Below are 14,135 nucleotides of genomic sequence, written 5' to 3'. Positions count from 1 at the left end.
GTCCCCTAAAATGATTAGTTATATGTAATAAACTGACCTCAAGCCTATTCTGTGGGAAGTAATTTATATCCTGTTAAGACATGTAGTAAGCACTGAGTGAGCAGACTTTCAAAGAATGCTCAAAGATGAATACTATATGAAAAACATTATGCTAGTTATTACATAAGAGAGCTGAGAGGAGCAAGAAAATAAAAGATTTGACATACATTTCCAAGTCATAGAAAACAGCTCTTTCTGATTCTCTCCAAAGGCACCAAATAATTAATTTTGAAAGCTTACAATAGTTCCAGACTAGAATTAGAATATACTATAGCGGGGGCGCCTCGGTGGCACAGTCGGTTAAGCGTTCGACTTCAGCTCGGTTTTAATCTGTAGGTTCGAGCCCTGCATCTGGCTCTGTGCTGACAGCACAAAGCCTGGAGCCTGCTTCAGATTCTGTCTCCCTCTCTCTCTCTGCCCCCCCTCTACTCATGCTCTGTCTCACTCTCTCTCTTTCAAAAATAAACATTAAAAAAAAAAAGAATATACTATAGCCACAAGGAGCAGACAAGTGGAATAGTGGAAATTTTAAGAAATAGAAGAGAGAAGATAAGACAGACAAGAGGTCGGATTTTTCTTTTTTAAGAGTTTCTACCCATAAGATGAGACTCACTTGTCACAGCTCAAAGAACGCTGCTTCTTTTTTCTTGGAGTAAAAGCTGACATCTTCTTAACTGAACTCCTAAAATCAATAGGAAAATTATAATAACCAAATGTATCCAATTTGTATAAAAATCACCATATCAAAATTATACTTTAAGAGTCTGAAAAAGTTTTTAGATGGATGAGGGTATTTTAAAAAGCAAATCACTTTAATAAACATTTAAGCCATGGAGGTTAAAAAAAAAAAAAAAAGGAAAACACTGCATCACAGTAACAATTAGGAACAAGAAATAAAAGAATTAGTACATCTGTTTCAGGCTGGAAAATAATCCTCCCAAGGAGGAAGTATTTTTTTTAACCCCATTTCAGGGCACAGTTTCCTCTTTAATTAGCCTGATTAATTCACACCAAGTTAAAATATTCTGCGGGGATATCTTCCTGTGACTGCCCTCGCCAGACCCCACACTTCTTTAATATGCCATTTAAGGCATTTTCTTGCTGGCTTAACTGTCTTCCCCAACAGCCTGACTGTTCAGTGAAGGCAGAGACCAGTTTCTAGCCTTTCCTTCAGAGTTCAGCAAGAAAACGGGTTTAGCATAATCCCCTCCCATTTTCCTGGCTGAGGAGCCTTGAGCAAGCCTCTTGTTTCCTGGTTTGTAAAATCCTCGGACCTCCTAAGGCTGCTGAAAATAAAATCATGCACGTTCATTCTCGAGCATGAGACAGCATGGTATGTTGGCTCAACAGAAGTTTTCCCCTCCCCTTCCTTCGGATCAGGTACTTTAAAAAAAGTATTACATAAGCATGTTCAAGGTTAAAAGGAAAACCAGGGTCTCTGGAACTCAAGGTCCAGCCGCGGCTTAAGAGAAGACTCTTCTGGGGCTGAATGAGAGAAGGCATGACAGAAAAGTGCGTCAGAAAGATGGAAACCCGGTGACCTCTAAGTGCGGAGAACCTGTGGGTGGCTTCGGTCTCCAGCAGCCAAGCCCTGAGCTAAAGCTCTTTGTCCTCGACATGCACCCCCACGTTCCACAGAGTCTCCCGTTCTCTTCGGTCTTCCACCCCACGCCTCGGCCCGCCGCAGCACTCACCTGAACCTCAGAGCCGGCGACCTCTCTCCAGCGGAGCCAGTGTCTTCTCCACTGTATTCAAATTACCGCGCGCCCGTGAAGGCTGAAGCCTCTGCGTTCTGATTCGCCGCTTTTCAGACCTTCCAGAGGGCTGGCTCGGTGATTGGTCGCTCACTAGCGCTGGCCGGGTCGGTGCGAAAGGCGGTCTCCAAACATTCTCCCGCCCTTGGCAGGTGAAACTCACTTTCCCCGCTGGGAATCCACGCCTTCCATAATCCCTTGCGGCAGCGCAGCGCTCCTTTCCCGAGGTCTTGTTTAGATGCATTCTGGGAAATGTAGTTTTCGGCAGAATAAAGGCACCCTCCTGAACTCCAGGTACATTCTGGGGTCGCTTGGCTTAGCATGTTTTTGCAAAGGCGTCTCCCCAAGATTTTCGAGGCAGTTATCTTCCACATTTAAAAGTTTGTCTTTAGTTTAACGTTTTTTTTTATTGGTAATAACGTTAGATCTCTAGTTCATTTTTTTTATTTTTCAACTTAAATTTAAAAAATTAAATCATGGCACTGAACATCTGTGATGTGCCAGGCAGTCTCACACGCTTTACGAGTTTTATTTCATTCACTTCTTGTCACAATCTGAGATATGTATTATCTTTCCCATTTTACTGAGAATAAAACTGAGGGCCTAGAAACAATTACTATTTATAGAATATAGCTTAGGTTCTTGCTTTGGGATGCCGTATGGTTCTTAAAGTACTCCTGGGTTGTCAGCTACTGTTATTATCTTTGGATCACTAACTCCTGGTACAGTCTTTGGCACATTCTTAGTTAAGTGATGCACTTCACTTAATAGACTATAGTCTGTTGGAATGAAGAGAAAAAAATCAGGTCAAAACTAACTGCTGGGGAGCTTTACGTGAGTACAATTATTCCAACTTGACAAAAGCAGTTAGATCTCGAGGTTCAGAGGTTTGGAATTTGCCCTATCACACACAGGTAATAGATGGGAGATCTCAGATTTAAAGGCAGAACAGTCCAAGAGTCCAAACCTCAATAAGCATATGCCTCTGGGGAATATCACTAACAAACCACTTTGGTTGAGCACTAAGTTCTAAACCCTTTACGCCTATTAACTTACATCAACTTAGCAAGATAACCTATGTATTAGTTGGTCTATTCATCTCCATTTAGCAGATTAGGTAAGTGAAGCACAGTATCCTCAAGGAACGCCTTACAAGTGGTGGAACTAGAATGTGAAAGGTGGAGGAATTCGGGTTCATTTCCAAGTAAAATGAACTTCTACTCAGTGTCAAGTACTGTGAATAGCACAGTGAACACCTGTGAAGGCAAACGGTTTCTGCTGCCAGGGAACCCATAAGGCGGTGATGGGTGGCAGATACAACCAATACATAAGCCTCAAGATAAGACTGCCCACTCGGTGAAAGTTCTGCAAATAAAGTCGGCCAAAGGTGTTTTTCTTTCAAGAAGTCAGAGTTTTCTCGCTGGGTCTTCCAACCACGAATTGCCCTAGCTCCATCTTTCCTTCTCAACCCCCAAGCCAATAAAGCCTCTTAGCCCGCCTATAACTTCCTCCTCGCCAGGATTAAAGATGGCGCCGACGGGCTGGCGTTATGACGCGACCCGACGTCCGCCGGAAGTGAGCGAGGAGTTCCGGGGGACAGGCGGCCTCCGCGCTTCTGGTATCCTGGTATCTTGCGAGTTGAGTGCTCCTACTCCGCGCTGGAGTCGCTGTGCCGCCGCCGGGATCATGGTGTTCTACTTTACCAGCAGCAGCGGTGAGTGGGCGCCGTGACCTTCTCAGTCACAGCTCGACAACGGGGCTCCGAAGCCGGGACCCCCAGGCTGCTGTTCAGCCTGCACTTCGCCTAAAGCGCCTCCTCGTCACTGGGTGCTTCTTCCCGCCCCTTCTCGGTCCCCACTTGGGTCTGTCCCTGTCGTCCCCGTGTGCCCCTGACCACGGCCTGGGGGGAGGTAAATGGACCGTCACACCTGCTGTCTTTGCATTCGGAAGTTCTTTTCCTTCGGAGAGACCTCCTTTCGCTATCTGGAATTGGGCAGTTTGTGGGCTTCTTCACACCCCCATCCCAGGTCTCACCCTCACCTCTTTAGCCTTTATTCTGGCTGCGTCCTGGTAATTACCCACTTTGAGGGAGAAAGGAAATACCTGCCAAGAACTCTGCCTTACAGGAAGGGCACACCGTACCGTTCTAGGATAGGGTGGTAGGGCTTGGAAGGCAACAGAAAACAATAAAAAGAGGCAGAGTTGATGTCCCAGATATCAAAAATTGATATGTGATAGTGTTTCTGATTTGTCTTTGGCTGACAAGAAAAGGGTGCTTTTAGTTTCCAGGAAATGCTATGGTCTGGACCTCGTTTTTCCTGCTTATGTTGTTCCCTTTGCCTGGTCAATCCCCAGTTAACTTCCTTTAGACAACTCTGGCCCATCTTTTTCAAATGCCTTTCCCGACCTAACTCCCCCCCCCCCCCCCCAGAGATTGCTTAGATAAACCTCTTTGGGGCACCCCACTAACACCGCATGTGTACCTTTGGCGTTGCTCTTATATAGTATTAAATGCTGTCTGCTTGATCTGGATAGAGTGTAAGCTTCTTGAGGACAGGGGTAGGATCTCCTTATCTTGTTTCCCTAGCCTAGTGCCTGGCTCATAGTACTTAATAAATGCTTGTTGAATAAACTAATGTTTTGTTTTTTTTTAAACTTAGTCAAAACGCATGCTATTCTATTGCTACTCTCACTTCTTGCTTGTAAAAGGTGAGATTTAAGTTTAACTAGTTCCATGTTGTTGTTTGTGTGGGTTCGAATAGGGTGATACTGTAAAGATGAGAACAGTAAGACCCAAGGAATCTGTAATACAGATAGCCTCCAGTCACCCCTCCTATACCATCACACTGCCACATCGCACCATTTTGTTCAGTAGTGTAGACTGCCACAGTGTGCCATAAGCTATTTCTCTGCCTTTATAGATTTGGCTTGTCTTACCCATATTATTAAAATTATCAAAAATAAAATTCACACTGGCCTGAAAAATCGTTACAGGCCCCTGGTAGCATTTTCATCCTTCGTCTTTTCTGTTCTGTTTGCATCAATTTTTAGCTTCCCAACAACACAGATATCCGTACAGGCTCAACAATGGAATAAAAAAATACAGGATGGGGGCGGGGTGGGGGGGTGGGGGGCGGTGCCTGGGTGGCTCAGTTGGTTGAGTCTGACTTCAGCTCAGGTCATGATCTCCTGGTTTGTGAGTTTGAGCCTCGCATCAGGCTTTCTGCTGTCAGCGCAGACCCCACTTAGGCTCCTCTGTTCCATTCTCTTCCCCTCCACCCCCCGCTCACTTTGAAAAATGAATCAACATTAAAAAAAATACAGGCAGCGTATATAGGTACTAAATGTATTTTATGCTAGCTGCCTAATTCTCCTTAAAACCATTCTAAATTTTTTGAGCACTAGTCATACTTACCTAGGTGCCCACAGATAATGGGTCATATTTTTCTCATTGGCTTCTATTATAAGGTCACAGTTGCTTCCTGTTGGAAAAATATTTGGTCTTTAACAAAAATGCACTTGTGCAGCAAATCTTTTAAAACTACAAAGTTAATGGAAAAACTGTAACCTTTTCAGTTAAATAGTGGTAAAACTACATAATTCCATTACAGAAAAGAGCTTGAACATACAGAATCTTCAGGAAATGACTTCTTATAGATAGACAAGCATTTCAACCAACTTATGGTTTACCATTTAAAAAAAATTTTAAAGATATGCTTTAATTTTTTTAATATTTTATTTTTGAGAGAGGGAGAGGGAGGGGCAGAGAGAGGGAAACAAAGAATCTGAAGCAGGCTCCAGGCTCCGAGCTGTCAGCACAGAGCCTGATGTGGGGCTTGAACCCACAAGCTGTGAGATCATGATCTGAGCTGAAGTCAGGTGCTTAACCCACTGAACCACCCAGGTGCCCCACTGTTTAAAACTTTTTTAAATGGGGAGAAAATCTCAGGGTTTTTTTGTTTTGTTTTGTTTTTCTGCCTTTCCTTTTAAAATTAGTATCTGACTAAAATCTCTTTAACTTCATTCATGTTTCATGCCCTGTCATAATGGAATAATGAAACATTAGCCTTTCTGTATTTCCACCGTCTAATTCAAGACCATCTGATTTATGGACCCACAAGGTATCAGCACTTAGCTCATTGAGTCCTCCTGTACTTTTAGTACCTTTTAATTGCGTCTATCTCCAGATAGATTGTTCTGGAAATTATGAAATTATCAGAGTCTCTAAAGTGGACTGGTGCTATACCTGAATCCAGTACCTTCAAGATAATTACTTCCCATACTAATCAAACATATTATTTGGGCAAGAATAACAAAAGTACTAGAATAATTCAATTTACTTTTCTTTCATCCTATTAACATAGACAGGAACTTCATTGAGACTTCTTGCTCCTTTTTGTTTTTAATTTTCTATTTTGACTAATTTCAGTCTTTAAGAAAAGTTCAAAAATAATGAAAGATTTCCTTTATAACCTCTCCCCCAGATTCTAACATTTTAACTTGTTTCTTTCTTTTCCTTTCTCTTTACCTCTCTCTCCAAACACACATTTTTTTCTTGAACCGTTTGTTGGTAGTTTGCAGTTTACCCCTAAATACTTCAGGTTCCCCCCCCCCCCATCACAAAACATTCCTCATTATCAAAATTAGGAAATTAACATTTCAGCAATACTATGATATAATCAGCAGTTTTTGTTCAGTTTGCATTAGTGTCCTAATGCATTTATAACAAAGGGCAATTACCAATCATTGTTGCATTCCACTGTCATTCATTACTCTTTAGTCTATTCTAATCTGGAGCAGTTGCTCGGCCTTTGCCTTTCATGACACTGTTGTTGAATTATTTTGTAGAATATTCTTCAGTTTGCATTTGAGTTATGTTCTTAATCACCTCATTTTATAGGTCAACCATCCAAACAATAGTGTGTCGTTCTCTTGGCTGTAAATTTAGATGGCTTAGCCTGCACAAACAGCTTTATTTTATTTTAATCATTTTAAAAATTACTTTCAGTCTGATTACAAAACCATCTATATATTTCATAAGTAAGCTAGCCAAGGTAAGTATTATTAAGTTATATGTATATTTTCCATACATATACAGAAAATAGGTGCATATATTAAAAATATATTTGTAAACATGTACATACAACTATATATTCATTTTTTTACAAATTGAATCTTGCTTTATATATACAAAAATGCTGTTCTATTTAATTGCTACCTTTTCTTTTCAGTGGGTGCCTGGTATTTTTTTATGGATATTCTATAGTGTGTTTAACCAGTCTCAATTAATGAGTGTTTAGTTTGTAAAAAGAACATCATTGCTTGATAGAGTAATTATAGTATGTACTTAATGGTGACATTGTAGGATCAAAGGGTGAATATTGCTAGGTCGTGCAGAGAGAATCTGAAATGGTTTTATTTCTGCACTTCTGGCATTTGTTATAATGGCTGTTCTGGCTATGCTGAGGCCTTACCAAGCTAATGTAATGCTCAGTTATAGGCAGATATTTCTGTCAATGCAAATACTCTCTCCTTTCCAATTAGTTCTCTCAACTACTTCCAACTAATTTTGAGTTGTAGTCATTATAACTGTTGACTGAAAGATAATGAGATTTTTCCCTCCCCAAGAGAGGCAACTATGATAATTTAGAGAGCTTCTCATTACTGGAAGTACAGGCAATGTATTTAAGAATTTATAAATGAAAGAGTGCTGCTCCCTGGCCTTTAGAGCTCCACTCACACATCCTGGTTCTGTGCTGTCTAGCGACAGTCAACAAACTGCCCAGACTAGGGCCCAGTGACCATTAATTCAGGAGTTTTGCTACAAATGGGGTCAAACAGGTTTTGGTAGACCAGCTTGGAAGCCCGAACCCAGATAGAATTTCAATTAGGAAAGTTAACTTTTTAGTTGACCCCAGATGGAAGATGCCTACATTAAAAGACACTAGCTTAGTAAAGCAAATGTCATTTCTAAGGTAAGCCATACCTAAAATATTCAGTTTGACTTACACTGAGTTCCTAACACGGAGTTCACATTGGAAATAGTTGGAGATCCTTTAAAAAAACACTATTGCTTACCCACCAGAGATTTGGATTTGGTTAGTCTTAATGGAGCTGGGACACAATTAGGTGGTTCTAACGCGTAATGAGGGTTCAGAATCACTGATTTAGAAGATGTTTGAAAACTGTGTTTCCCCAGAATAGGTTAGGAGCCCATTATAATGTGTAGCACACCTGGAAAAAACTAATATTGGCTAAATAAAATAATGAAAAGGCTTAGCTAAGTATAGGAACCTATTTTTAAATGGTTGAGGTGAAGGTTGGGTTTTTGTTTCGTTTTGTTTTTAACTCTTTTGAAGACGGCAAAATTATGGGACTAAACTGGAGTTGTATTAAACTATGTCCTGATGAAAGTAGGGAAGTAGCTTCTATAGTAAGGATCAGTAAACATTTCCTCTTTGGACCCAGTAGTAAATATTTTAGACTTTGTGAGCCACATCTCTGTAGCTTTATTCTTCTTCATTTTGTGTTTTTGACTCTTTAAAAATGTAGAAGTCATTTCTTAGCTTGTGTGCTGTCCAAAGACAGGGCTGGATCTGACCTACAGGCCATGTCTTGCAACCCCTAACCGAAGCATTTGTCACTTGATTTTCCCATGAAGCAGTTTTGCTGGGGATGAAGTTATCTAACTGTTTTTTATATTTTTGTTTTGTCTTAGTTAACTCATCTGCTTACACTATTTACATGGGAAAGGATAAATATGAAAGTAAGTTTTCAAAAGCATTTGATTTTGAAATTTCCAACAGGTAAGTGTCAATTGCCCCCTCCCCCCACCCCACATGGTTGGTTGGATATGAGTTTTCAACTAACTACTACTAGTTAGGCCCATTAACTCCAGTGGGTTTCCTTTCCTAGAATTTAGTTATATCAAATAACATTAGAGCCTCTTGGACCATTTGTTGCTGATTAGAAAGTTAACTTTATTAAGAGTTTTTGTGGTATCATTTGATTTAGGGTGATATGAATCAGGTTAACCTATGCTAGTTTATGTCAAGTAAAAATAATCTGTGACTTGGTTGAAAAGCTCATTTTCTGTACATTTTTACCACATTTAGGAATAGAGGAAACATATCTATTGTTTTTTGAGGCCGAAGATGGCTCTTTTTGAGTCATGAAATGTTAACAGTTTTTTCAGACTTTATTGACCACTCTCCTCAGAATGAAATACATTATTCCATATTGCATACATTTATGTAACTAAAACAAAAATTTACAAAAAATACCCATACTCTTGTTTTGTTTGCCCTTGTTTGCCCTCTTGTTTTGTTTTTAAAAAGCTAGTCTCAACCTGCTCAATTAATTTTTTTTACCCACTAATGAATTTGAACTAAAGCTTAAAAGGAAAAACCGTTTAAGGGGATGGCCTTTTGACTGCACGAGTGAAGAGGGAGAAGTTTAGCTTTCTTGCTCTAGAGCATTGAGTTGACAGCACTGGGCTGAGGGAGAAAACATCTGCAACAAGGGAGCTTGGAGAAATGACAGAATTACACTTCTTCACACTTGGAGAAGATACAATCGTTCCTCTCACAGGGCTAGTGTAATTTCCTAGAAAAGACAGCCCTGAAGTCTGGCCCATCTGGGTTAAAATCCCAGCTCTTAATAAAGTAGCTATAGTTACTTAACCTCTTTGAACCTCACATTGCTAAAATGGAAGAAGAGGATCATGGGACAGTATCTGCCTTGCAGGGTCGTGAAGGTGAAACCAAAGAGCCTGGGTAAAGTGCCTGGCCCAGGGTGGGCACTCAGTAATGGCAGCTGTCACCACTGGAGCTTCTTTAGCTCTTTTTCCCCCCTACAACCATCAGTGTCTGTTCTAGGTGCAATTTGAAACTGACAACAGTTTAAACTTGATTCTTTAAAAGAGACAAGAATAACATTCTTCAGTATGGGACATTTGACATTAATGAAATAAGTGAGGCCAAAAATTAAAAGATGTCAAAGAACAATAATGTTATGTATAACTATGATATGTGTAAATATATAGCTGTATAATTAATGCATATATGTGATTAACATACAACATAACATAAACATATATGTATGCATAACAAAAAATAATGAACGTGTATAAAACATGTATAAAATATATAACGTGATATATGTAATAGCTATGGAAATCTTATTTTTAAATTTTTTTTGTTTAATTTTGAGAGAGAGAGTGTGAGTGGGGAGTGGCAGAGAGAGGGGGGGACAGAGGATCCAAAGTGGGCTCCACGCTGACAGCAGCGAGCCCAGTGTGGGGCTCAAACTCACAAACTGTGAAATCATGACCTGAACCAAAGTCAGACCTTCAATCAACTGAACCACCCAGGCACCCCGATATTTAAATATATATAGTTCTTAATCAGATCTATATAAATGGTTTAGAACTGTGTGGTAATACTGGTTACCATAAGGCAGAATCAGAATAAGCAAGCCTATTACATCTTAGCCAAGAGAAAAAAACCAGCAGAATAAAATAACTAATTTTTAAACAGTTTTTCCTTATAATGAATTCATGACATTGTCTCTAGTCTGACTTAATGGAGGCACCCAGTCTGCAGTATACTTGTTTTTATATTTCTCTTAGTAACTCCTACATCATCAGAGGCAACTTGTATTTTTTCGTAGCCCCATCCTGATGAATGTAGCTGAGCAGGGATGCTATCTCCTTGTATTACCTCGAGCAAGGAGGCTGGTTATAACCAGCCATGGTTATCTGCAGTAGATACGGATCCACACCTAACCAAATCTGCTTTCCTTTCTACCATATCAAGGATGCTAACCCAAGACTTAGGTTACTGAGAAGCACCTAAAGGAGAGCTGCTACGTATGGTTGCCTGGGTTTTGCACCGTGTAACTCTGGGCAGGGGACTTGATACATTTCTTACAGTGAAGGACTGCCTTGTTACTGGCTCACACTGCTGGGCTGCTAGTGTTACTGACCTAAGGCAGCTGTGCCAGTGACATTCTCACCAGGTCTCTTTTTTCCTTCCATTTTAGTTCAGTGTTTGCTAGAGCTTATCTGTGTGGACCCATATGCCAGCCTGTCTGAGCATCCAAAGAGGAAGATGTAGTCTCTGTTTTCATAGTATTAAAGGTGGAGAGGCACATGCAAAAACAAGTATTCGGTCATTTTGCTCTGCACCTAGAAACTGCTCTCAAAAATAAAGTCTAATTTAGGGGCGCCTCTGTGTGGCTCAGTTGGTTGAGCAGCAGACTCTTGATTTTGACTCAGGTCATGATCTCACGGTTCATGAGTCCGAGCCCCACATCGGACTCTGCGCTGAGCATGGAGCCTGCTTAAGATTCTCTCTCCCTCTCCCTCCCTGCTCACTCACGCACTCTCAAAAAGAAAGAGTAAAATAAAAAATGTCTATTTTAAAAAGTATAGGTGAAATGAAGCAATATGAATAAGTGCTGTAGAAGTAGAGGAAGGGGCAGCATAAATGTGATTAGGGAGAGCCAAGGAGGAGCAGGTTAGGTTGGGCTTGACATAGAATCCTTTAAATGTCTGTTGTAGGAATTTATATCTACAGATACAAATCTAAATATAGAATTTATGTCTGCAGATGTAAATTTAGATTCTTTCTAGAGTCCACTTGAGTCGAGTTTTGCTGTCATTTAAATGTATGTAGAGGGGTGCCTGGGTTGCTGTGTCGGTTAAGAGTCCGACTTTGGCTCAGGTGGTTATCTCACTGTTCGTGGGTTCAAGCCCAACTTAGGCTTCATGCTGACAGTGCAGAGCCTGCTTCGTATCCCCTGTCTCCCCTCTCTCTCTGCCCCTCCCCCACTCTGTCTCTCTTAAAATAAATTTTAAAAAAGTAATAAAATGTATGTGGGAAAAAAAAAAAAACCCAGGAGCCCTTGGAGTCATTTGGAGGTGCCAGCTTTCCTAGATTGCTTTGTAAAAAAGAGATTACATTTTTAAAGCACCCTGTTCCCTAGTGCTCCTAGCACATCATACTTATTCCTGATAGCCTTGATGACTTCAGCCTAAGGGCTGGATGGAACATCAGTGCATTTTTAATTGAATAATTTACTTTCTTTCACTAAAAAGCTTTCAGATGTTTTCCTTTTATTAGCCAGCAGGTGTCACCAGGAGGCCAAACATTGCCTGACTGAGGAAAAGAGGTTTTTATATTTCCCTTTCCTTTTTTTGATTACTTGTTGGCTATTGGCTCAGCTTCCCATGTAAGCTAATACAAAGCCCTTCAGAAAATGTATGGTGTCTGCAGTTTTTAAAAAAAATTTTTTAGCATTTGTTTATTTCTGAGAGACAGAGAATGTGAGCAGGGGAGGGGCAGAGAGGGAGACACAGAATTGGAAGCAGGCTCCAGGCTCTGAGCTGTCAGCAAAGAGCCCAACGTGGGGCTCGAACTCACAAACCGCGAGATCATGACCTTAGCTGAAGTCAATGGCTTAACTGACTGAGCCACCCAGGCGCCCCTAGTGTCTGCAGTTTCTAAGATTATCCAAGATTTATCATCCTTTTACTTTTCTGGAAAATGAATACCCCATTCAAGTTAGATAGATTATACTTTCTTGGGTACATTTTAAGTCATCACATCAATCATTTTGTTTACCTTATAATTTTTAACTTTGTATCTAATACTTTAACGTTTTTGTATTAGACACAATTCATTTCTAATTATTAGCATGGCTATTCGTGTGTATAGGTCTTACCTTTCTGTAGTGATATATGTTATTAGTCTTAAAAATACAGAAGTATACATTTTGAACTAATAATTTACCTTTTAAAAATATAAATATGCTTTAAGGAAATAATCGGGAATATGAACATTTATTTTAAAAATAGTTACTGAAGCATTTGTAATTAAAACAGCCCAGGGGTACCTGGGTAGCTCAGTCAGTTAAGCATCTGACTTTTGACTTAAGCTCAGGTCATGATCTCCCAGTTTGTGGGTTTGAGCCCCACGTCAGGCTCTGCATTAACAGTGCAGAGCCTGCTTGGGATTCTCTCTCTCTTCCTTGTTCTCTGCCCCTCCCCTGCTTGCTCTCTCTCTCTCAAAATAAATAAATAAAGTTTAAAAAAAAAACAAAACGTGAACAATAGAAAAGTTTATTCATATGGTAGAATTAAGTAGTCATTGTTTCCAAAGACCTTTTTACTTTTTAATTTTACTTTTATCTAAGAAATACATAGCTTAAGAATTCAAATAGTAACAGAATATGTATCATAATAATATTTTCCATCCTGTCCTTGTTTTGTCCTGCAGAGACAGTTACTTTTAACTTATAGCTATTTCTTCTATTTTTATTTTCATATGTGACAATTTTAGGTGATTTCTATTTCCTTTTTTATACTTCTGGTGGTGGTTTTATTTTCTAATTTTCTACTATTTTATAATTAAGAGGTCTCTTTTAAGAAGTAAAACACAGTTCACTGATGAACAAAACCATTTTGACAAATAAGTTTATTACAGTGAATCAATTTCCCAAGACCTCATCTAACCTCTCAGCTGCTCTAATTTGAAGTTTAACTAACTTTTAATAGATATATCTTTGGGGGTGCCTGGCTGGCTCAGTCGGTTAAGTGTCTGACTCTTGGTTTTAGGCTCAGGTCATGATCTCACAGCTTGTGAGATTGAGCCCCACATCAGGCTCCATGCTGACACTGCAGAGCCTGCTTGGCACTCTCTCTCTCCCTCTCTGCTCCTCCCCCCTAAAATAAATAAATACAATTTAAAAAATTAGAAATATCTTGAACTTTCTTTTAAGTATTATAAAAATTATATCAATTATGACAACTCTAAAAGCTATTTTTACAAATTTTTTTTTCTCTATTTTCAGGCATCAAAGCCTCTCTCAACTACTCTTTTCTCCATTAAGGGAGAGAAACAGTTGTGGGAAGGATTGGTATAAACTCTGGCATATTTTCATTTGACAGGTTTTTTTTTTTTAACCTTTTCTTTGTTTTCTTGTTTCTCACCCTAGACGAAGATCTAATAAAGTATGGCTGGCCTGAAGATATTTGGTAAGTAACAATTTCGATTCTGCTTTCTATGCATTATATACTTTCTCGGATTTGGCCAACCACCTCACTTTTATGATGAAAACTGAAACTCCTACTTTGTGTTTTGTTCATGTTCGGTGGTAAGTAGCTGACTGCCAGCTCCCTTCATTTCTAATCGCCGTGTCAACTGGGGATGATGTCTCAGCAACCCTGAGGTTGGAGGCCGGACCTCAGAAGCTTTCTTTTACCTCATGATGTGTCTTCTCAGAGTGGTTTCGTGAGACTGCCACACTCACGTGCTCAGACCACTCTTCTCGAGGAGATGG

The 14,135-nt window shown here is 39.9% G+C and overlaps 2 protein-coding genes across 6 annotated transcripts in view; one reads left to right on the top strand and one right to left on the bottom strand.

Moving 5' to 3' along the window:
• Positions 1–3,281, bottom strand: part of ESCO2 (establishment of sister chromatid cohesion N-acetyltransferase 2) — a 30,510-nt gene extending 27,229 nt beyond the window's left edge. The window contains exons 1-2 of one of the 2 annotated variants that reach the window (XM_006930741.4): positions 1,734–3,281; positions 653–721 (exon numbers count right to left, since the gene is read on the bottom strand). In XM_006930741.4, coding sequence (XP_006930803.2) covers positions 653–705 — 53 coding nt within the window. In that variant the 5' untranslated portion in view covers positions 706–721; positions 1,734–3,281. Of the gene's footprint in view, positions 1–652; positions 722–1,580; positions 1,651–1,733 lie in introns of those variants that run through there. The other variant, XM_045055600.1, reaches the window with a different exon arrangement.
• A 74-nt stretch (positions 3,282–3,355) lies between these two features.
• Positions 3,356–14,135, top strand: part of CCDC25 (coiled-coil domain containing 25) — a 40,895-nt gene continuing 30,115 nt past the window's right edge. Inside the window, exons 1-3 of one of the 4 annotated variants that reach the window (XM_003984829.6) lie at positions 3,356–3,507; positions 8,512–8,559; positions 13,791–13,830. In XM_003984829.6, the coding sequence (XP_003984878.2) occupies positions 3,480–3,507; positions 8,512–8,559; positions 13,791–13,830 (116 nt within the window). In that variant the 5' untranslated portion in view covers positions 3,356–3,479. Of the gene's footprint in view, positions 3,508–8,511; positions 8,600–13,790; positions 13,831–14,135 lie in introns of those variants that run through there. The other 3 variants (XM_019828595.3, XM_011281542.4, XM_045055601.1) reach the window with 3 other exon arrangements.

Source organism: Felis catus, chromosome B1 (assembly GCF_018350175.1).
Source record: "Felis catus isolate Fca126 chromosome B1, F.catus_Fca126_mat1.0, whole genome shotgun sequence".
Taxonomy (NCBI): Eukaryota; Metazoa; Chordata; class Mammalia; order Carnivora; family Felidae; genus Felis; species Felis catus.
Note: the sequence above shows the minus strand (reverse complement) of the source record. Positions and strands in the feature narration are given on the sequence as shown.